General features: G+C 41.8%; 1 protein-coding gene across 1 annotated transcript in view; it reads left to right on the plus strand.

Moving 5' to 3' along the window:
* Window positions 1–23,959, plus strand: part of LOC309504502 (uncharacterized protein) — a 282,483-nt gene that overhangs the window by 191,449 nt on the left and 67,075 nt on the right. Inside the window, exons 20-24 of the mRNA XM_082177647.1 lie at window positions 5,902–6,075; window positions 9,008–9,181; window positions 15,454–15,627; window positions 17,619–17,792; window positions 22,456–22,629. Coding sequence (XP_082033773.1) covers window positions 5,902–6,075; window positions 9,008–9,181; window positions 15,454–15,627; window positions 17,619–17,792; window positions 22,456–22,629 — 870 coding nt within the window. The remainder of the gene's footprint in view (window positions 1–5,901; window positions 6,076–9,007; window positions 9,182–15,453; window positions 15,628–17,618; window positions 17,793–22,455; window positions 22,630–23,959) is intronic.

The raw sequence follows: 23,959 nt of genomic DNA on the forward strand, positions 1-23,959 counted from the left end.
TATCATAATATATTATATATTATTATTATTGGTAGGATGATAACAGGTGTCGTGTTCAGCACTGCTGCTGTATCAGTCAGTGGTTAGATCAGCTTTGCAGTCAAAAAAACAGGACAAGGGAGATATAAATTATGCATTATTAATTATGACAAATAAATTATGCCCAAAATACGGGACATTTGGCAACCCTAACGTTAGTTTTTTCCCTTCCCCAAGAACAAAGCACATAACGTTAGCAGGGCTGAACTGGAACAAAAAAATTAAAATAAAATTTGCTAATAAAAAAGAGCAAAATATAGCTAACAGCTCAGATAACTGCGATTGTCTGCAACAAATCGGAGAAAATCAAGACAGAAGAAGAGGTCTACGATGCCGACGGATGCTGGTTGATCACAAACTTCCAAGATGCCATCTGCAAGTGTGTTTATGTCGATTGCGTGGGTTTTAGAGATTTTTCTGCGATTGTCATGGGGTTTAAGCCGGTAAGCATTAGCCTCGATAGTAGTCGTGTCTCCTTCATTGCGTATTTTTATATTTTGAATATATCCCTCCACGGCATACTGTAACCCCTTTTGCCTCGATCTGGAGGATATCGCGGAGGTATTGCTCCAAAAAAGGTCCCGCACGGGTATACCTCTTCCCGTCATGGCAATCTGTCGCGCTGGTCGTGTTTGAACATTTGTTTGTCGGACGTAGCAACAGTAACTAAGGGGGGCGGGGCTCGGCGAAAGGCTAATTACAGAATCACAGAGAGGACGAGTGTGTGAGATGCAGGGTACAGTACTGTAAAAATAGGGGTACAAGGAGGAGGAAGAACAAAAAAAAGTGCAAAGAGCAAAGCAGAGTAGTCATTTCTGATACATTTTGAGCTACTATGATAGAACATGTTTTCGTTCATCAAAAGACAATGACGGAGAAATATGAAATTTGTTTTGAGATTAAAAATGTACTTCTCCCTGAACTGTTTGATGGTACAGTAAAGTGTCACGGGTAAGTCTACAACAGAATAGCAGTCCATAGATATCTTTCGAGAACTATATGTTCTGAACAATGTGTTTTCTATTGTTTGGTGTATTGTTTACTGAATGCTGGATAGTGTATATCATTTTGATTACTTTGTTTATGATTTGAGAGCAGTGTTTGATTTTGAACACAGGTAAAACTGTTTTGAGGTGAAAGTTTCATTTTGCACGAGGAGTCAGAGGTTTAGTGAATAGTGCTTGAAGATGAGGTTTTGTGTTTAACGTTTTCAGAAAAAGGAGCAAGGTTTCAGAAATTGTGTTTTAGCAATTGAGAAAAACTGTAACATGAAGCAACACAACATCTTCTAACATCAGCGATATAGTCTGTGTTCACTTCACTTGGCTCAGTTTTTCCCCCGACCACACACTACTGCGCTGGCTTATGACATCATCATAACTGAACTTTCACCTTTCAGGAACATTAATCCTAATAATATCCAGAATATTTATCAATTGAAATTACAATGAAATATAGTGATTTCCCTTACAGAATTTTAAACATATCCCCATTCTAGGAAATTATGAAATTATAAAATAATACTTCTAGGTCGCAACATACAGCAGTTACAGTGAGATTAAAGTTTACTGTTTAGTTTATTATAAGGCAACTGGACTCAAGTCTCATCATTTATATCACTGCACTTTCTGGTGTTTCTCCATCTGAAGTAAGATTCAGAAATACTATTAGTTAACGGCTTGTTATGTGTATCAGTAGAAAGAGCATTAAACTGTAAAGCATTTGAAACTTTGTGGCTATAAAAATTGTTTTATACTGAAATCTGACAAATCTTTGCTGTGAAACAATACAGAAGTGATAACAGACTAAACACAGCGTAACAAATGACAGTAGATTATTCTGACAGAGTTACAGTTTGTCAGGGTTAGGGTAGGTGGAAGTAGCGAGGACTCACGTGCAGATCAAATGGGCTTTTATTAAGCATAAAATAAAACAAATACAAACAAAACTACCCCGAGGGGGAAAAACAAGACAGACTAGACTTGACTCAGCTTGACTAGACAGCAGGGAAACACACAGCATAGATACGACAACGAACCAGCACAGGACTGCAAACACAAGGAGAATAAATAGGGAGAGCAAACAAAGCAGGTAACGAGGGAGGACAGGTGGGGAAAATGAATCAATAATCAGGTAACAAGGTGGGCGGGGTTAGACAATCGACTAGAGAGCACATGGCACAAGGAAACACATGACAAGCCATGTGCTCACAACAAACAGGACTAGAACACAAAACGAGACATGAACACGCAGCTAGTGAAAACTCATAAGCCACGTGTTCACACAAAACATGACAACATGAAAGCACACAGCCAGTGAAAAACAAGCTGTGTGCTACACAGCACAAGACAAGAAAAAACACATGCAGACAGAAGAGCGCGCGGCTCGAGCGAACTCGAAACCGCGCGCGCTCACGTGACAAGACAGAGCGCACGAGAACAAGCGAAAGCTCATTCCGTGCGCTCACAAAAGAAAACAAACACGCGGAGCATTGATGTCCGAATCCCGACACAGAACCGAAACCTAACCAGACAGACGTGTCGGGATCCAAACACCACGCCCCGCACATATAACAAGGCACGTAGACAAGTGAGTGCACGGCCCGAGCGCGCTCGGAACCGCGCACTCACACAGAGACGAGACAAAACAGGGAGTGTCAGAGCTCTGTCACAAAACCAAGAAATTAACTAGACCGAAGTGACAGAACCCTGACACTACCCCTCCTCCAAGGGACGCCACCTGGCGTCCCAAAGCGGGACATCAAAAACAAGACAGGAACATGACAAGACAACTCACCAACAGACAACACAAGACAGGAAGATCAAGACACAGAGACAAAGTGGGGAGGGAGGGAGGGGAGCCAAGTCAGAGCCAGCAGGAACATCCACAAAGTCAAAAAGAGGGACCAGGGAGGGACGGGCGGGTTGAGCCAGGGAGGCTCAGACAGATCTGGGGTCATGGCAGAAGACCAGGGTGGAACCGGAGGGACAGACCAGGGAGATTCCGGCGGGTCTGGAATCCTGGCTGAGGGCCAGGGCGGTGCTGGAGGAACTGACCAGGGAGACTCAGGCGGGTCTGGAATCCTGGCTGAGGGCCAGGGCGGTGCGGGAGGAACTGACCAGGGAGATTCCGGCGGGTCTGGAATCCTGGCTGAGGGCCAGGGCGTTGCTGGGACCTTGGGTGGCATCGACAGGACAGGTTGCAAGGGCAGAGCCATCAGGGCAGGCGGAGCAGGCTGGCCAGGCTTGGGAAAGACAAGTACTATAGTGAGGAAGGCCATATAAGGAGGAGCAGGCTGCTTGGCGACGGCTTCCGGGCTGGCAACGGGCTCTGGGACCGCTTCCGGGAGCTTGGCCGAACCCGGCATGACTGGGAGCATGGGTGGCGCCGGCAGGGCAAGGAGCTTGGGTGGCGCCGGCAAGGCCAGGAGCTTGGGTGGCGCCAGCAGGGCAAGGAGCTTGGGTGGCGCCGGCAGGGCCAGGAGCTTGGGTGGCGCCGGCAGGGCCAGGAGCTTGGGTGGCGCCGGCAGGGCCAGGAGCTTGAGCGGAGCCGGCAGGGCGAGCAGCTTGAGCGGGGCCGGCAGGGCGAGCAGCTTGAGCGGAGCCGGCAGGGCGAGCAGCTTGAGCGGGGCCGGCAGGGCGAGCAGCTTGAGCGGGGCCGGCAGGGCGAGCAGCTTGAGCGGAGCCGGCAGGGCGAGCAGCTTGAGCGGGGCCGGCAGGGCAGGGGGCCTGGACGGCGAGTCAGGGATAGCAGTCACCTCTGGGACGGTCCCCGGGCCCGGAGCCACCGGACAAGTCGTTGAGGAGGCCTTTCTTTTCCTCTTCCGTCTCCGGACCACAGACACAGGGACCACTGGAACTGGAACCACTGGAACTGGAACCACCGGACTCGGGACCACCGACACTGGGACCACCGGAGCAGGAACTGGGACCACTGGAACTGGAACCACCGGACTCGGGACCACCGACACTGGGACCCCCGACACAGGGACCACCGGAACGGGAACTGGGACCACTGGCCTTGAGTGAGCAACAGGAGCCCTCCTTCTCTTCCTCCGTTTCCGTGAGCAAGGTGGTGCTGCTGCAGTCTCAAGAAACGCCACAGGGGGCGCTGAAGTCTCTTCAGCCGCCAGTGGGGGCGCTGCAGCCTCTTCAGCCGCCAGTGGGGGCGCTGCAGCCTCTTCAGCCGCCAGTGGGGGCGCTGCAGCCTCTTCAGCCGCCAGTGGGGGCGCTGCAGCCTCTTCAGCCGCCAGTGGGGGCGCTGCAGCCTCTTCAGCCGCCAGTGGATAGGAGGCAGATGAGGCGGAACTGTTCTTCCTCCTCCCTCTCCCCGAAGGGGTCATCGGAGGACTGGGGACCTGGCAGCTTGTGAGATGAATAGGAGGTGGGCCAAGAGGTGGAAGGCCTCCCTCCTCACCACGGTTGTATACGTACCCCACAAACTGCCAGAATGAAAGAATCCCCAGCATTCCCATCTCCCAGGCACGGACAGGCTCATTAAGGCCGTTGTTGAAAATGTCCTTGAGCGCAGTGTTGTTAATGTCAAGCCCCTCTGCAGTGATGACAAACTGATGGGCAAACTCTTTCACTGTAGACACCCCTTGGTGAAGAGAAAAGAGCTTGCCATAGTGCTTCATCGTCTGACAAGTGGAGGGGCAAGCACTGGGAGATGGAAACAGGAAGATGACCATCTTTCTGCTGAGTCCTCTGATGGCTGGTTCGTTCTGTCAGGGTTAGGGTAGGTGGAAGTAGCGAGGACTCACGTGCAGATCAAATGGGCTTTTATTAAGCATAAAATAAAACAAATACAAACAAAACTACCCCGAGGGGGAAAAACAAGACAGACTAGACTTGACTCAGCTTGACTAGACAGCAGGGAAACACACAGCATAGATACGACAACGAACCAGCACAGGACTGCAAACACAAGGAGAATAAATAGGGAGAGCAAACAAAGCAGGTAACGAGGGAGGACAGGTGGGGAAAATGAATCAATAATCAGGTAACAAGGTGGGCGGGGTTAGACAATCGACTAGAGAGCACATGGCACAAGGAAACACATGACAAGCCATGTGCTCACAACAAACAGGACTAGAACACAAAACGAGACATGAACACGCAGCTAGTGAAAACTCATAAGCCACGTGTTCACACAAAACATGACAACATGAAAGCACACAGCCAGTGAAAAACAAGCTGTGTGCTACACAGCACAAGACAAGAAAAAACACATGCAGACAGAAGAGCGCGCGGCTCGAGCGAACTCGAAACCGCGCGCGCTCACGTGACAAGACAGAGCGCACGAGAACAAGCGAAAGCTCATTCCGTGCGCTCACAAAAGAAAACAAACACGCGGAGCATTGATGTCCGAATCCCGACACAGAACCGAAACCTAACCAGACAGACGTGTCGGGATCCAAACACCACGCCCCGCACATATAACAAGGCACGTAGACAAGTGAGTGCACGGCCCGAGCGCGCTCGGAACCGCGCACTCACACAGAGACGAGACAAAACAGGGAGTGTCAGAGCTCTGTCACAAAACCAAGAAATTAACTAGACCGAAGTGACAGAACCCTGACACAGTTATACTGGACTAATGGTGCTTTACACTAAATCTTAATTTATTAAGCAAAATGTGTATTCAGAGGTTGTAAACTACAAAACTGACTTTGAATTAATTGTGAGTCATGTACAAGATTTTCTGATGTTTAAAATGTGAAATCAGTGTGTGACGTACTAAGGGATTCACACTGTAAACTGGAGAGATTGAGGTGAGTCACATTCACATACAAGAAAGAAGAAGTGTTTTGATATTTGAAAGAGAATAAAGAGTTTGTTTTTCTCATTTCTTCTAATGTAGGTTAAGCTGGTGTCGTATGACAGATAAAGGTTGTTCTGCTCTGACTTCAGCTCTGAAATCAAACCCATCACACCTGAGAGAGCTGGACCTGAGAGGGAATACACTAGGAGACTCTGGAGTGAAAAACCTCAGTGATCTACTGATGATCCCACAATTCAAGCTGGAGAAACTACAGTTAGTATCATTATACTGTACATTTTGCACACTTAAAACAGACTGCGTCTTCTCTTTTGCAACTTTATTTTGCCAGTTCTGTTGGAATGATCTTTTTAACAGTTTTTCTCAATTGCTAAAACACTAAAACCCATTGGCTGAACAAAGTTCTCAGTTGCCTGAACTCATTGAGCTAATTGTGCAGTCTGTTGTCAATACCTTAAACCATTTCACATGATAAAACACAATTTGCAGATCTCAGACTTTTCAGCAAAACTCTAAACACATTCTCATTCTCAAAACACATTCTGCACTGTAATGCATACGTCATCCATACTGGAGAACACAAGAGGCAACAATCAAATACAAATAGAGAACATGTCATTGATTGAACACAACCACTCAAAACTGATTTAACCTGTTTCAGATGATGCCCAAAGACAAGAAGCAGCACACTGATCACGTTTACTCCTTTGATATTTGTCCCTTTCAGTATTGTATACTGTAGTGCAGTGCATTGTGGGCTGTATACTGTACAATGAACACATTGTATGTCCCTGAACATTGTGCTTTCCATTTGTTAACAGCAGTGACTGCTCAATAGATTTTGACTGGTTGCAGGTTCATATCAACAAAGAACAAGAATTACAGAATCACAGAGAGGACGAGTGTGTGAGATGCAGGGTACAGTACTGTAGAAATAGGGGTACAAGGAGGAGGAAGAACACACAAAAGTGCAAAGAGCAAAGCAGAGTAGTCATTTCTGATACATTTTGAGCTACTATGATAGAACATGTTTTCGTTCATCAAAAGACAATGACGGAAACATATGAAATTTGTTTTGAGATAAAAAATGTACTTCTCCCTGAACTGTTTGATGGTACAGTAAGGTGTCACGGGTAAGTCTACAACAGAATAGCAGTCCATAGATATCTTTCGAGAACTATATGTTCTGAACAATGTGTTTTCTATTGTTTGGTGTATTGTTTACTGACTGCTGGATAGTGTATATCATTTTGATCACTTTGTTTAGGATTTGAGAGCAGTGTTTGATTTTGAACACAGGTAAAACTGTTTTGAGGTGAAAGTTTCATTTTGCACGAGGAGTCAGAGGTTTTGTTAATAGTGCTTGAAGATGAGGTTTAGTGAATAGTGCTTGAAGATGAGGTTTTGTGAATAGTGCTTGAAGATGAGGTTTTGTGTTTAACGTTTTCAGAAAAAGGAGCAAGGTTTCAGAAATTGTGTTTTAGCAATTGAGAAAAACTGTAACATGAAGAAACACAACATCTTCTAACATCAGCGATATAGCCTGTGTTCACTTCACTTGGCTCAGTTTTCCCCCGACCACACTACTGCGCTGGCTTATGACATCATCATAACTGAACTTTCACCTTTCAGGAACATTAATCAGAATAATATCCAGAATATTTATCAATTGAAATTACAATGAAATATAGTGATTTCCCTTACAGAATTCTAAACATATCCCCATTCTAGGAAATTATGAAATTATAAAATAATACTTCTAGGTCGCAACATACAGCAGTTACAGTGAGATTAAAGTTTACTGTTTAGTTTATTATAAGGCAACTGGACTCAAGTCTCCTCATTTATAGCACTGCACTTTCTGGTGTTTCTCCATCTGAAGAAAGATTCAGAAACACTATTAGTTAACGGCTTGTTATGTGTATCAGTAGAAAGAGCATTAAACTGAAGCATTTGAAACTTTGTGGCTTTAAAATTTTTTTATACTGAAATCTGACAAATCTTTGCTCTGAAACAATACAGAAGTGAGAACAGACTAAACACAGCGTAACAAATGACAGTAGATTATTCTGACAGAGTTACAGTTATACTGGACTAATGGTGCTTTACACTAAATCTTAATTTATTAAGCAAAATGTATTCAGAGGTTGTAAACTACAAAACTGACTTTGAAATAAAACATGTACAAGATTTTCTGATTATGAAAATGTGAAATCAGTCCATTTAAATGTTAACTTTTATTACATATTATACTGTAAAAACACATAATTATAGATGATTTTAGTTGATCATAACTAGAGATGAAATGGCATGATAATTTAATTTCATGATTATTGTGGCCAAAATGATCACGTTATCACAGAATCCTGTTCAGAAAGTACTAATACTACACAATGAAATCAATTCACCATGTTTTATGTCAAAAACTAGCAAATAACAAATAAAATTAGCATCAATATGCACTTTTTTATTTACATAAACATTAAAATAATAACATTAAAGATGATGGCCAGATTTTAAAAGAGTGTCTTGCAACATTTTATCCACTAACATGTACAAGTTCAAATAAAGTTTTGACAAAAAAGGTTTTATGAAAAGATAAACCTCACATATTTCAGCCTTTAAATCATTTTTATAAAAAGAATGAGTCAAAAAAGACAAATTACTGACATTTACAATGCACTTTAGCTTATCTTTTATTATTAATAGTAAAATTCGGTCCGATTTTCCTATGCAACCATGCACTGCGCTCTCCACAACACAAAGTAGTTTTAGAGCTAATGGATTTCCACCACCGAGAAACGCTTGCTGTACAAGATTTATTTACGGAGAAGAGAAAAACACCCGTAGTGTTTGGGTGCACCCCCATACTGAAAAGTTTAGTTTTTACATCTGCTGCACCTGGAAAAAATGAGTGTGTCGCTTCAATTATGTTATTATTACAGTTAGTAGTCTATCATTATACTGTACAGCAGTTACAGTGAGATTAAAGTTTGCTGAATTAATTGTGAGTCATGCATAAGATTTTCTGATTATGAAAAAGTGAAATCAGTGTGTGACGTACTGAAGGATTCACACTGTAAACTGGAGAGATTGAGGTCAGTCACATTCACATACAAGAAAGAAAAAGTGTTTTGATATTTGAAAGAGAATAAAGAGTTTGTTTTTCTCATTTCTGCTAATGTAGGTTAAGCTGGTGTCGTATGACAGATGAAGGTTGTTCTGCTCTGACTTCAGCTCTGAAATCAAACCCATCACACCTGAGAGAGCTGAACCTGAGCAGGAATAAACTAGGAGACTCTGGAGTGATAAACCTCAGTGATCTACTGATGAACCCACAATTCAAGCTGGAGAAACTACAGTTAGTATCATTATACTGTACAGCAGTTACAGTGAGATTAAAGTTTACTGTTTAGTTTATTATAAGGCAACTGGACTCAAGTCTCATCATTTATTGCACTGCACTTTCTGGTGTTTCTCCATCTGAAGAAAGATTCAGAAACACTATTAGTTAACGGCTTGTTATGTGTATCAGTAGAAAGAGCATTAAACTGTGAAGCATTTGAAACTTTGTGGCTATAAAATTGTTTCATATGCTGAAATCTGACAAATCTTTGCTTTGAAACAATACAGAAGTGAGAACAGACTAAACACAGCGTAACAAATGACAGTAGATTATTCTGACAGAGTTACAGTTATACTGGACTAATGGTGCTTTACACTAAATCTTAATTTATTAAGCAAAATGTATTCAGAGGTTGTAAACTACAAAACTGACTTTGAATTAATTGTGAGTCATGTACAAGTTTTTCTGATGATGAAAATGTGAAATCAGTCCATTTAAATGTTAACTTTTATTACATATTATACTGTAAAAACGTCTCAGGTTACGTATGTAACCCTGGTTCCCTGAGAGGGAACGAGACGCTGCGTCGAGACGCGGTGGGAACGCCCTGCGTGATTGCGTCGTGAAGCACATGTATAATCAGTCCAATGGAAAGACGAGACGTCATAGGCGGGTGACGTCATCGACCAGGAAGCTATAAAGCACCCCTGCGACAGACCGCGGCAGCTTCTGAAAGCCGAAGCAAGTCAATCACAGGCATGCAGGGAGTATGGCAAGGCGACGCAGCGTCTCGTTCCCTCTCAGGGAACCAGGGTTACATACGTAACCTGAGACGTTCCCTTTCAAGGGAACTCGAGCTGCGTCGAGACGCGGTGGGAACCCTATACCCACTACGCCATATGACAAATGCCTGTTCTGTATGAAGACCATGCGCACACTAGGAAACAAGCACCCTAGGCCCTGGAGTGGAGCCTAGGTCCAAGTCATAAATCTAACAAATGTAAGCGGTGAGGACCAGCCTGCCGCATTACAGATGTCATAGAGTGAAACTCCTGATAATAAAGCCTTAGAGGCAGCCATACTCCTGGTAGAATGGGCCGGGACAGCCAAAGGTGAAGGCTGTCCGGCCGCTTCATAAGCAAGTGAGATAGCCTCAACTACTCACTTGCTCATTATCTGTTTAGATGCAGGGCAACCTATCTTAGGTAACCTGAAGCAGACAAATAACTGCTCTTATATATATGCCACAGGGCAGCTCTGTGGACATAAGCATCCAAGAGCCCGGACAGGGCAAAACAGATTAAGTTCTTCCTGATCTGGCTTGTATTAAGGTGGAGGACAGAAGGCCTGCAGCACAAATGACCCACAAATTTAGTAGGAATACAACCCGGCAAGGGGTGAGGAAAGACTATCACCATACCAGGTGCAAATCCAAGTACGTGCAGGCCTCAGCCTCAAGTACCACGGAGAAGATGAAATAAGGATCTCTCCTCAGAGATAACCCAGCAAAGAAACATTCATTGCAGAAATCAAGTACTGTACCATAGGGCAGATAGCAAGATTCAGAAGGCATTCTCCGCACCAGGCAGAGAACAGTTTCCATTTCAATGCATATTCAGTCTTCTCGTGGAGGGAGCTCTAGACTGGAGTATGGTCTCCACGACCTCAGTCGAGAGACCTGAATCTATGAGCTGGGCCCCCTCAGAGACCGAGCCCACAGTATCCATAACTCTAGATGAGAGTAACTCCCGGGAGCAAAGATATCGGGAAATGCGTACAGGTGTAGCCTCAACCACACCTAATACGTTGCATCCAGTTCAAGCAGAGCTGGATGCATCAGGGAGAACCAAATGGGCAATGCGTTGTATAAACGATGCGAAAGGTAGACTTGAGTTTTGACCGAAGTTCTCCTAAAGGAGCTCCACCACCTTGGGGTGAAGTCCCCATTCCCCAGGCCTCAGCCCCCGCCTCAACAGGATATCTGCTCTGATATACGAGACCATCAGTGTGTTGTCCGGAAGCACAAGCACATGTTGACCTCTCAGGTCTGGCAGGAAGTATTTGAGAGCTCGAAATACCGCCATAATTTCTAGCCGATTTATGTGCCAAGAACGTTGATGGTCCTGCAAAAGACCTTTCGCCGAGCGGCCACTCATGACCGCCCCCCATCCCGTGAGGGAAGCATCCGTCGAAAGCATTACGCGTCGACAAGAAGCCCCCAGCACTGGGCCCTGGGCGAGGAACCAAGGTTTCTTCCACATGACCAAGGCACGAAGGCATCGCCGCGTGACCTTGATCGTGCGAAATGGATTTCCCCTCGGAGAAAACCCCTTGATCCTGAGCCACCACTGCAAAGGTCTCATGTACAAAAGGCCAAAAGTGATTACGTTGGACGCAGCTGCCATGAGCCCCAACAGTCTCTGAAACTGTTTCACAGTGAGTGACTGGCCTAGTTTTACCCCCTTTACGGCTGTGAGAATCGCAGAAATACGTGCAGGAGACAGACGTGCTTGCATTATTGTCGAATCCCATAAAACACCCAGAAAAGTGGTCCTCTGAGCTGGGAGGAGCACACTCTTCTTGGCGTTGAGCCACAACCCCAACCTCTTTATGTGAGACAGAACGACATCTCGATGCCGAACTGCCAACTGCTCGGACTGAGCTAAAATCAACCAATCGTCGATAAAGTATAATGCGCGAATGCCCTGGAGTCTCAGAGGAGCCAGAGCTACATCCACGCATTTTGTAAAGATGCGGGGTGATAAACCTAGGCCGAAGGGAAGAACCCAATACTGGTATGCGTCGCCCCCGAAAGCAAACCTCAGGAACCTCCTGTGATGAGGATGGATAGATAAGTAAGCGTCCTTCAAGTCTATTGTGACAAACCAGTCCTCGGACTGAATCTGTGACACAATAATTTTAGCGTAAGCATACTTTGAACTTGAGATTCTGAAACCTGCTGTTTAATTGACGCAGGTCTAGAATAGGACGCAACCCCTCATCCTCTTTCGGAACAATGAAGTAACGGCTGTAAAACCCTGACTGTCTGCTGGGAGGAGAAACCCCTTCTATAGCTCCTTTTGCAGAAGTGTCAGTACTTCCTGCTCCATAACCAGAGCCTGCTCGGGGTCCACCACTGTGGGGAGGACCTCTAGAAATCTGGGCGGACGAGAACCGAACTGAATTCTGAAACCCTTTTCTGTAGTGTGCAGGACCCACTGAGAAATATGTGGCAGTAGTTTCCACGCTGCCATAAATTCTACTAGGGGAACCAGTCTCTCGAGACTGGCCTCTGGATTTGGTTGAACAGTCACTTTGGTGCCCTGAAGCGGCGAACCGGCAGGGAACAACCGAACTGACCATTCTACGCCCCTCCTCGGAGGATCGTATGGGGACGCTGACACCTCGGTGCCCTGAACGGAGAACCGGCAGGGAACAACCAAACTGGCAGCGCTGCGACCCTCCTCAGAGAGTCGCACCCCAGAGGGTGCCGAGGAGAAACGATTTCTCAAAACCGTCCCTGCCCCGGAGGAACCTTCAGAAGCCTGATAGCCTCAGCGTCAGGACTTCTTGTCTAAGTTTTATTAGAGATAACGACAGTCCTCAGATCTTGCCTACCTCTAACTAGCTTTGTTCCTACGACCCTCCTCGGAGGATCGTTGGAAAAAGCAGGCACCTCAGCGCCCTGAAACGGCGAACCGGCAGGGAAACCGAACTGACTGCTCCACGTCCCTCCTCAGAGGATCGTTTGGGGACGCTGACACCTCGGTGTCCTGAAACGGCGAACCGGCAGGAAAACCGAACAGCCAGCGTTGCGACCCTCCTCAGAGAGTCGCACCCCAGAGGGCGCCGAGGAGAAACGATTTCTCAAAACCGTCCCTACCCCGGAGGGGACCACCCTCAGAAGCCTGCAGCCTCGGCGTCAGGGCTTCTTCCATTTTTAGCTATTTTAGAGATAAAACAGTCCTCAGATCTTGCATATCTCTAACTGGCTAGACTGTGACCGCCACCCAGGTCCCCATCGATTGTGGATGAGCCCGAATGGCGAATCTTTGTTTTGCCGCACTCTATGCTGCGAGGAGCTTAAGTATGCTGAGACTGCTCCCACCTAGCAGTCTCAGGAACGTTAGATCGGTGAGGAAGAAACCTTTGGAACGCCGCTGAAGAGTTTATTTCTTCGTTTTTTTGAAAGCGGCGCGTCCAGAAGAAAAGACATATTTTATCGTAATTTATCTTTACATCAGAAAAACTATATATATATATATATATATATATATATATATAAATATAACACTCCGTGGCCACCAGCAGGAAACAACCGAACTGGCAGCGCTGCGACCCTCCTCAGAGAGTCGCCACCCAGAGGACGCCGAGGAGAAACGATTTCTCGAAACCGTCCCTCCCCGGTATAGTTTATCTGTTGCGCGAAGCAATTCTCGAATAGCGTCAGTGGTTACATCCTCACATTCATCCATGCTTATATACTTTACCTACCAGTGCTGCCTAATAATATTTATCTATTATTTATGGTGGCTGGTGGGTAACGTCGGGGTTATGATGACGCCAACACGGGAGAGAGATAGCTCGCAAGCGTCTCTTTAACCCGAGGCACTGTCATACCATGATACTTAATACCCATAACATTACTATAGTAGAAGTTTAGGGATAAAACACATAAACAGAAACCGGTTTATTCCACGATCTCGACACCTCAGTGTGGAGATAGGGAAAAAACGGCACTCCCCGACGAGGAGGCTGAGATATAGAGTTTTCCTTATATTTTCACTCTCATATATGTTCGGCTGGCCAGTAATATTTAACTTAGCAACAGCATTATATAAAACCTCCTTTTATAAGCTCCTCTTTATTCAACAGAGTTATGAGCTGACTTATTTATTTATTTATTGAAAACTCATAAACATCTGCCTTATTTTCTAAACAAAAACACTAACGATACCAATTCCTCGGAACTGGAAATCGCAGCATGAGCGCCTCATCCCGGGGAGGAGAAACCGCAGAGCGTGCTTCTCCCCGAGATAAGGCACATGGATCGAACAGGTGTTTGTTAGAACCATTTGCGATCCCCAAGATGCGCGTCGACGCCGTGCCTCGGCAGCAGCGGGACAGACAACAATAAATATGACAAGGACAGAATACACAGATCGCTTGCTGAAGGCACAGAAGCTGCCGCGGTCTGTCGCAGGGGTGCTTTATAGCTTCCTGGTCGATGACGTCACCCGCCTATGACGTCTCATCTTTCCATTGGACTGATTATACACGTGCTTCACGACGCAATCACGCAGGGCGTTCCCACCGCGTCTCGACGCAGCTCGAGTTCCCTTGAAAGGGAACACATAATTATTGCTGATTTTAGTTTATCATAACTAGAGATGAAATGGCATGATAATTTAATTTCATGATTATAGTGGTTCATGATTATTAAATGGTCACGTTATCACAGAATCTTGTTCAAAAAGTACTAATACTACACAATGAAATCAATTCACCAAGTTTTATGTCGAAAACTAGCAAATAACAAATAAAATTAGCATCAATATGCACTTTTTTTATTTACATAAACATTAAAATAATAACATTAAAAATGATGGCCAGATTTTAAAGGAGTGTCTTGCAACATTTTATCTACTAACATGTACAAGTTCAAATAAAGCTTTGACAAAAAAGGTTTTATGAAAAGATAAACCTCACATATTTCAGCCTTTAAATCATTTTTATAAAAAGAATGAGTCAAAAAAGATAAATTACTGACATTTACAATGCACTTTAGCTTATCTCTTATTATTAATAGTAAAATTCGGTCTGATTTTCCTATGCAACCATGCACTGCGCTCTCCACAACACAAAGTAGTTTTAGAGCTAATGGATTTCCACCACCGAGAAACACTTGCTGTACAAGATTTATTTACGGAGAAGAGAAAAACACCCGTAGTGTTTGGGTGCACCCCCATACTGAAAAGTTTAGTGTTTACATCTGCTGCACCTGGAGAAAATGAGCGCGTCGCTTCAATTATGTTATTATTACAGTTAGTAGCCTATCATTATACTGTACAGCAGTTACAGTGAGATTAAAGTTTGCTGAATTAATTGTGAGTCATGCATAAGATTTTCTGATTATGAAAAAGTGAAATCAGTGTGTGACGTACTGAAGGATTCACACTGTAAACTGGAGAGATTGAGGTCAGTCACATTCACATACAAGAAAGAAAAAGTGTTTTGATATTTGAAAGAGAATAAAGAGTTTGTTTTTCTCATTTCTGCTAATGTAGGTTAAGCTGGTGTCGTATGACAGATGAAGGTTGTTCTGCTCTGACTTCAGCTCTGAAATCAAACCCATCACACCTGAGAGAGCTGGACCTGAGAGGGAATACACTAGGAGACTCTGGAGTGAAAAACCTCAGTGATCTACTGATGATCCCACAATTCAAGCTGGAGAAACTACAGTTAGTATCATTATACTGTACAGCAGTTACAGTGTGATTAAAGTTTACTGTTTAGTTTATTTTAAGGCAACTGGACTCAAGTCTCATCATTTATAGCACTGCACTTTCTGGTGTTTCTCCATCTGAAGAAAGATTCAGAATCACTATTAGTTAACGGCTTGTTATGTGTATCAGTAGAAAGAGCATTAAACTGTGAAGCATTTGAAACTTTGTGGCTATAAAATTGTTTCATATGCTGAAATCTGACAAATCTTTGCTTTGAAACAATACAGAAGTGATAACAGACTAAACACAGCGTAACAAATGACAGTAGATTATTCTGACAGAGTTACAGTTATACTGGACTAATGGTGCTTTACACTAAATCTTAATTTATTAAGCAAAATGTGTATTCAGAGGTTGTAAACTACAAAACTGACTTTGAATTAATTGTGAGTCATTCACAAGATTTTCTGATTATGAAAATGTGAAATCAGTCCATTTACAGTTTTTTTCGATTGCTAAACGACAGTGGGCACAACTGGAGTCACATGTGCAAAACTCTAACTACAGTCTGCACAGCAGCAGTTCATGTGGACCAAACTCTAGTTCGTTTTTCATTGCTTGAACACAGTTTTCAAAACTCTACACACTTATCCCATGACTTTAACCACAACCTGCACAACACTGTGGATTTACAGCACTTTGTTCAAATGCTAACACACTCCTGTCAAAACTGTGAACCACACATTCAAAACAGAATAGATTTCAGCCTTGTGCCTTTCAAACACTGCTGGCTGCAATTTCAGCTGAAAGGCTAAGCAGGGGTCTTGTTTTAGACTTGTTAGTGAACACACACACACACACATATACATATATATATATATATATATATATATATATATATGTATATGTGTGTGTGTGTGTGTGTGTGTGTGTGTGTGTGTGTGTGTGTGTGTGTGTGTGTGTGTGTGTGTGTGTGTGTGTGCACCACTTTAACACAAGTCCAGAGGACTGCCAGGGATGGATAAGGCACTCCAGAAGGTTCTTCCTCAGGTGCATGGCAAGAGAGAACATTAGATGTGATGTTGATGAAAACCTGTGGCCTGTTGCTAGAGAGAGGCAGGATTAGCCCCTCAATTATTTGTTCGAATTACAGTATGTACTTTTAGTTTCTACCTTTTTTTTTCTCATTACTGTAATTCCGTAAATTACTACAGACTATTGAAGCAAACTGCTAATTTTCATTTACCTTAAAGAATTGTTATGTTCTAAAAATTTTAATAAATCATGTGAAAGAATGTCACTCTTTTCTTTGAAGAAAATATTACTTTGTATGAAGTCACCGAAATTGTTCAAACTGTAAAGATGAAAAGTTAGTATTTTCTGTATTGGTGTTTGATACTAGTGTTTTTCCTCTCAGTGTGTTCTGAGTGACAGTGTGTGTTATCTCAGTGAGGGTTGTGCAGTGTGTTCTGAGTGACAGTGTGTGTTATCTCAGTGAGGGTTGTGCAGTGTGTTCTGAGTGACAGTGTGTGTTATCTCAGTGAGGGTTGTGTATAGTGTTGGCTGCACTGAGCCTGTTTTGAGCCGTGTGTTAAGAGTTGTGTTGCTTGGAATGAGTTTTGCAGGTGATGTGAACTGTTTAGCTCAGGTGACTGTTGGTAGTGCAGACTGTAGTTAGAGTTTTGCACATGTAGCTCCAGTTGTGCTCACTGTCGTTTAGCAATCGAAAAAAACTGTAAATGTTTGATTTAAAAGTTTTATATCGTTTCTATATTGATCCAATATATTAATCTACAGTGATAAATTCACTTATTTGTGGAGTGAGGACGGATCCAGACTGGGATTGTAACTAGTTTCCTCAAATGCTCCCTTCTTGGTTTGTTCATATCATTAAGTTTCCATGATTTTGCTGGTGTATTAGTGACTGTATGGCATTTATTAATGATGATTTTATCTCAAACATGAACTGAACATTGATCTCAGTCATTTCCTCTTTCTGTCTTCAGTCTGAGTGAATGCAGTATTACAGAGAAACAGAGTCTCATCCTGACTTCAGCTCTGAAATCAAACCCATCACCCCTGAGAGAGCTGGACCTGAGCAGGAATACACTAGGAGTCTCTGGAGTGAAAAACCTCAGTGATCTACTGATGATCCCACAATTCAAGCTGGAGAAACTACAGTTAGTATCATTATACTGTACATTTTGCACACTTAAAACAGACTGCGTCTTCTCTTTTGCAACTTTATTTTGCCAGTTCTGTTGGAATGATCTTTTTAACAGTTTTTCTCAATTGCTAAAACACTAAAACCCATTGGCTGAACAAAGTTCTCAGTTGCCTGAACTCATTGGCCCTCATTTATCAAAAGTGCGTACACCAAATTTCCAGCGTACACCTGGCGTACACCCAAAACCACGGTGACTTTGAGATTTATCAATATGGACGTTGGCGTACGGCACGCTCAAATCCTACGCCAGCTCAGGAGGTGGTGTACATGTACGCACGTTTTGAGTTACGCACGGAAATGCGCAGAAAAACAATTCCTAACACCACAAAACGCACTGACAAACTAAAAGATATGATATATTATGACCCACTGTAAAAAAAAATTGTAATTATAAACTTCAGGGTTTATTTTTGTGCAACATGGACTTCAATGTTTAATTTGTGTGACTTTACCAAAGCATTTGATTTGTAGGCATGTATTCCTTCAGTTGCGAGCCTGTGCGCTTTACCTGACGTTTCAGGGTTAGGCCCGGCAGGTGCGCACGGACTGGGTTCAGTAAAAGGCCGGTGACACACTGGATGCGTGGCGTGTCCGTTTTTATTTCGGCTCCCATGTTAACAGGTTAGAGCTTGCACACTGCCTGCGTGACACGCGCGGAAAACGCGTGCATGCTAGAAATAGAACCGACGCCTATTTTGCGTTTCCAGGCAAAATAGAATAGGAAAAGATGTTTATATGTCATTTTGACACAAATACATAAATAAATAACATTTTGATGTTTCAAAGTCTCTAGGTTTTGACATAAATGCAGATATAAATGTAATAAAAAAAAAAAAAATCGATTTTCAAATATTGCACCTGTCAATACAGAAGGAAATATTCTGTAGCCTATTTTGTGTCAGTACTGCCGACGTTGTCTTTGCTGCTATATTTATGTTTAACATGAAGTATAGGCCTTCCACAACTCTCTCCCCATATGTCAAATATATCACCAATGAGGCTTATCATATGTCACCTATAGCAGCAGAAGCGCCGCGTCAGACACGTTTCTGGTGTGCAAAGACATGGAAAACGCCACGCAGCTGACACGCAACAGAAACGCCACGCAGCTGACACGCAACAGAAACGCCACGCAGCTGACACGCAACAGAAACGCCACGCTCACGCCACGCTCATGCCACGCAGCCAGTGTGTCACCAGCCTAATGAAAGGCTTTCAATGACCAAAAAATTATTCAGACTGACAAAATAATAAAAATGACATTCTTCTTTTAAATAATAATCATAATAATAATACAAATAATAATAATAACGACATTCTTCTTCTAAATAACAATAAGCGTCATTAATAATAGAAATCTAGAAATCAATTTTGTTTCTTTCCACTTCTCTGGTGATGGTCTCGATCTCCGCGTCGGAGAAGTTTCTCTTCTTTGCCGTCTTCCGTGTGTCCATGGCGTAAAATGAGGGCGTGGGGGAAGCGGAGACTTGAATATATAGGGGCGTGTTATTCTAATGATGATTGTTTTCAGCCGCGGCATTTATCAAGGGCAGGTATTGCGTACACCTGGATTTCAAAGGTACGCACAGCTTCATAAATCAGGCGGTGAGAGGAGTGTAAGCATAATCTTACGCCAACATATACGCCCGTTTCTATGCAAGAATGATAAATGAGGGCCATTGAGCTAATTGTGCAGTCTGTTGTCAATACCTTAAACCATTTCGCATGATAAAACACAATTTGCAGATCTCACTTAGACTTTTCAGCAAAACTCTAAACACATTCTCATTCTCTAAACACATTCTGCACTGTAATGCACACGTCATCCATACTGGAGAACACAAGAGGCAACAATCAAATACAGATAGAGAACATGTCATTGATTGAACACAACCACTCAAAACTGATTTAACCTGTTTCAGATGATGCCCAAAGACAAGAAGAAGCACACTGATCACGTTTACTTCTTTGATATTTGTCCCTTTCAGTATTGTATACTGTAGTGCAGTGCATTGTGGGCTGTATACTGTACAATGAACACATTGTATGTCCCTGAACATTGTGCTTTCCATTTGTTAACAGCACTGACTGCTCAATAGATTTTGACTGGTTGCAGGTTCATATCAACAAAGAACAAGAATGACAGAATCACAGAGAGGACGAGTGTGTGAGATGCAGGGTACAGTACTGTAGAAATAGGGGTACAAGGAGGAGGAAGAACACACAAAAGTGCAAAGAGCAAAGCAGAGTAGTCATTTCTGATACATTTTGAGCTCCTATGATAGAACATGTTTTCGTTCATCAAAAGACAATGACGGAAACATATGAAATTTGTTTTGAGATTAAAAATGTACTTCTCCCTGAACTGTTTGATGGTACAGTAAGGTGTCACGGGTAAGTCTACAACAGAATAGCAGTCCATAGATATCTTTCGAGAACTATATGTTCTGAACAATGTGTTTTCTATTGTTTGGTGTATTGTTTACTGACTGCTGGATAGTGTATATCATTTTGATCACTTTGTTTAGGATTTGAGAGCAGTGTTTGATTTTGAACACAGGTAAAACTGTTTTGAGGTGAAAGTTTCATTTTGCACGAGGAGTCAGAGGTTTTGTTAATAGTGCTTGAAGATGAGGTTTTGTGAATAGTGCTTGAAGATGAGGTTTAGTGAATAGTGCTTGAAGATGAGGTTTAGTGAATAGTGCTTGAAGATGAGGTTTTGTGAATAGTGCTTGAAGATGAGGTTTAGTGAATAGTGCTTGAAGATGAGGTTTAGTGAATAGCGCTTGAAGATGAGGTTTAGTGAATAGTGCTTGAAGATGAGGTTTAGTGAATAGTGCTTGAAGATGAGGTTTTGTGTTTAACGTTTTCAGAAAAAGGAGCAAGGTTTCAGAAATTGTGTTTTAGCAATTGAGAAAAACTGTAACATGAAGCAACACAACATCTTCTAACATCAGCGATATAGTCTGTGTTCACTTCACTTGGCTCAGTTTTCCCCCGACCACACTACTGCGCTGGCTTATGACATCATCATAACTGAACTTTCACCTTTCAGGAACATAAATCAGAATAATATCCAGAATATTTATCAACTGAAATTACAATGAAATATAGTGATTTCCGTTACAGAATTCTAAACATATCCCCATTCTAGGAAATTATGAAATTATAAAATAATACTTCTAGGTTGCAACATACAGCACTTACAGTGTTATTAAAGTTTACTGTTTAGTTTATTATAAGGCAACTGGACTCAAGTCTCCTCATTTATAGCACTGCACTTTCTGGTGTTTCTCCATCTGAAGTAAGATTCAGAAACACTATTAGTTAACGGCTTGTTATGTGTATCAGTAGAAAGAGCATTAAACTGAAGCATTTGAAACTTTGTGGCTATAAAAAATTGTATATACTGAAATCTGACAAATCTTTGCTTTGAAACAATACAGAAGTGATAACAGACTAAACACAGCGTAACAAATGACAGTAGATTATTCTGACAGAGTTACAGTTATACTGGACTAATGGTGCTTTGCACTAAATCTTAATTTATTAAGCAAAATGTATTCAGAGGTTGTAAACTACAAAACTGACTTTGAATTAATTGTGATTCATGTACAAGATTTTCTGATGATGAAAATGTGAAATCAGTCCATTTAAATGTTAACTTTTATTACATATTATACTGTAAAAACACATAATTATAGATGATTTTAGTTGATCATAACTAGAGATGAAATGGCATGATAATTTAATTTCATGATTATAGTGGCCAAAATGATCACGTTATCACAGAATCCTGTTCAAAAAGTACTAATACTACACAATGAAATCAATTCACCATGTTTTATGTCAAAAACTAGCAAATAACAAATAAAATTAGCATCAATGTGCACTTTTATTTACATAAACATTAAAATAATAACATTAAAGATGATGGCCAGATTTTAAAGGAGTGTCTTGCAACATTTTATCTACTAACATGTACAAGTTCAAATAAAGTTTTGACAGAAAAGGCTTTATGAAAAGATAAACCTCACATATTTCAGCCTTTAAATCATTTTTATAAAAAGAATAAGTCAAAAAAGATAAATTACTGACATTTACAATGCACTTTAGCTTATCTTTTATCATTAATAGTAAAATTCGGCCCGATGTTCCTATGCAACCATGAACTGCGCTCTCCACAACACAAAGTAGTTTTAGAGCTAATGGATTTCCACCACCGAGAAACGCTTGCTGTACAAGATTTATTTACGGAGAAGAGAGAAACACCCGTAGTGTTTGGGTGCACCCCCATACTGAAAAGTTTAGTTTTTACATCTGCTGCCCCTGGAAATAAATGAGTGTGTCGCTTCAATTATGTTATTATTACAGTTAGTAGTCTATCATTATACTGTACAGCAGTTACAGTGAGATTAAAGTTTGCTGAATTAATTGTGAGTCATGCACAAGATTTTCTGATTATGAAAAAGTGAAATCAGTGTGTGACGTACTGAAGGATTCACACTGTAAACTGGAGAGATTGAGGTCAGTCACATTCACATACAAGACAGAAGAAGTGTTTTGATATTTGAAAGAGAATAAAGAGTTTGTTTTTCTCATTTCTCCTAATGTAGGTTAAGCTGGTGTGATATGACAGATGAAGGTTGTTCTGCTCTGACTTCAGCTCTGAAATCAAACCCATCACACCTGAGAGAGCTGAACCTGAGAGGGAATACACTAGGAGTCTCTGGAGTGAAAAACCTCAGTGATCTACTGATGAACCCACAATTCAAGCTGGAGAAACTACAGTTAGTATCATTATACTGTACAGCAGTTACAGTGTGATTAAAGTTTACTGTTTAGTTTATTATAAGGCAACTGGACTCAAGTCTCATAATTTATAGCACTGCACTTTCTGGTGTTTCTCCATCTGAAGAAAGATTCAGAAACACTATTAGTTAAAGGTATAGCGGAGGATGTTTTACTTCCTGGTGGGTAGTCTAAACTATTGGTCCTCCTAATTGTCAATCATTCTGGTGAATCAATCAAACTTTTCAAAAAGTGCAGAGGGCGGGTCTTATCTAAAATTTGGAAAGATCCTCCGCTATACCTTTAACGGCTTGTTATGTGTATCAGTAGAAAGAGCATTAAACTGTGAAGCATTTGAAACTTTGTGGCTATAAAATTGTTTCATATGCTGAAATCTGACAAATCTTTGCTTTGAAACAATACAGAAGTGATAACAGACTAAACACAGCGTAACAAATGACAGTAGATTATTCTGACAGAGTTACAGTTATACTGGACTAATGGTGCTTTACACTAAATCTTAATTTATTAAGTAAAATGTGTATTTAGAGGTTGTAAATTACAAAAATTACTGAATTAATTATGAGTCATGTTCAAGATTTTCTGATTATGAAAATGTGAAATCAGTGTGTGACGTACTGAAGGATTCACTCTGTAAACTGGAGAGATTGAGGTCAGTCACATTCACATACAAGAAAGAAAAAGTTTAAAATCACTTCAATAGTTTAAACCAAGACACTTTATTATGGAAGTAGAATAATGTCAAATGTTTTTGAAATAAAAAGCCTGTTGAATTGCACTACTTGAAAAAAAATAGGCATTGCATTAACCATGCTTGCATTTTAATGCATTGTATTTTTAGTTTTTAAATTTTTATGGGCTGAAATTCAACATGGTTGAATATTTAAGCTGTGAATATTTCAATTAAAAACATTTCAAACACCTTTTCATTATTAAAAATTCAATAATCCATATTCACCTTTCATATTTCACTTCCAAAATATTCAAACTGTTTAAAAATACAACCAATAATATTCAACAGGCAATTTTCGGTCCATTTTATTTCGCTTTGCAAATTCGCTTCCACAAATTCAGTGGTTCAAATTCGACAGTAAATTCAACATTGACGTCCAGGAACTGCAGGAAAAGCAGTAGATTGCCGAGCATACTCTCCATCTGCTGTTAGTCTACCTCACCATCAGATGGTGCAAAAGCGCTTGTTGCTGACGAAGACATTCATTCATAAAATGAAAATGATTAGGCTATCTGTGTCAGTATATGCGGAAAAGATGATAAACACACAAAAGCTGTGTTTATGTTTCATTCAAT

This window comes from Leuciscus leuciscus (assembly GCF_965113295.1).
Source record: "Leuciscus leuciscus genome assembly, chromosome: 8".
NCBI classification, from domain to species: domain Eukaryota; kingdom Metazoa; phylum Chordata; class Actinopteri; order Cypriniformes; family Leuciscidae; genus Leuciscus; species Leuciscus leuciscus.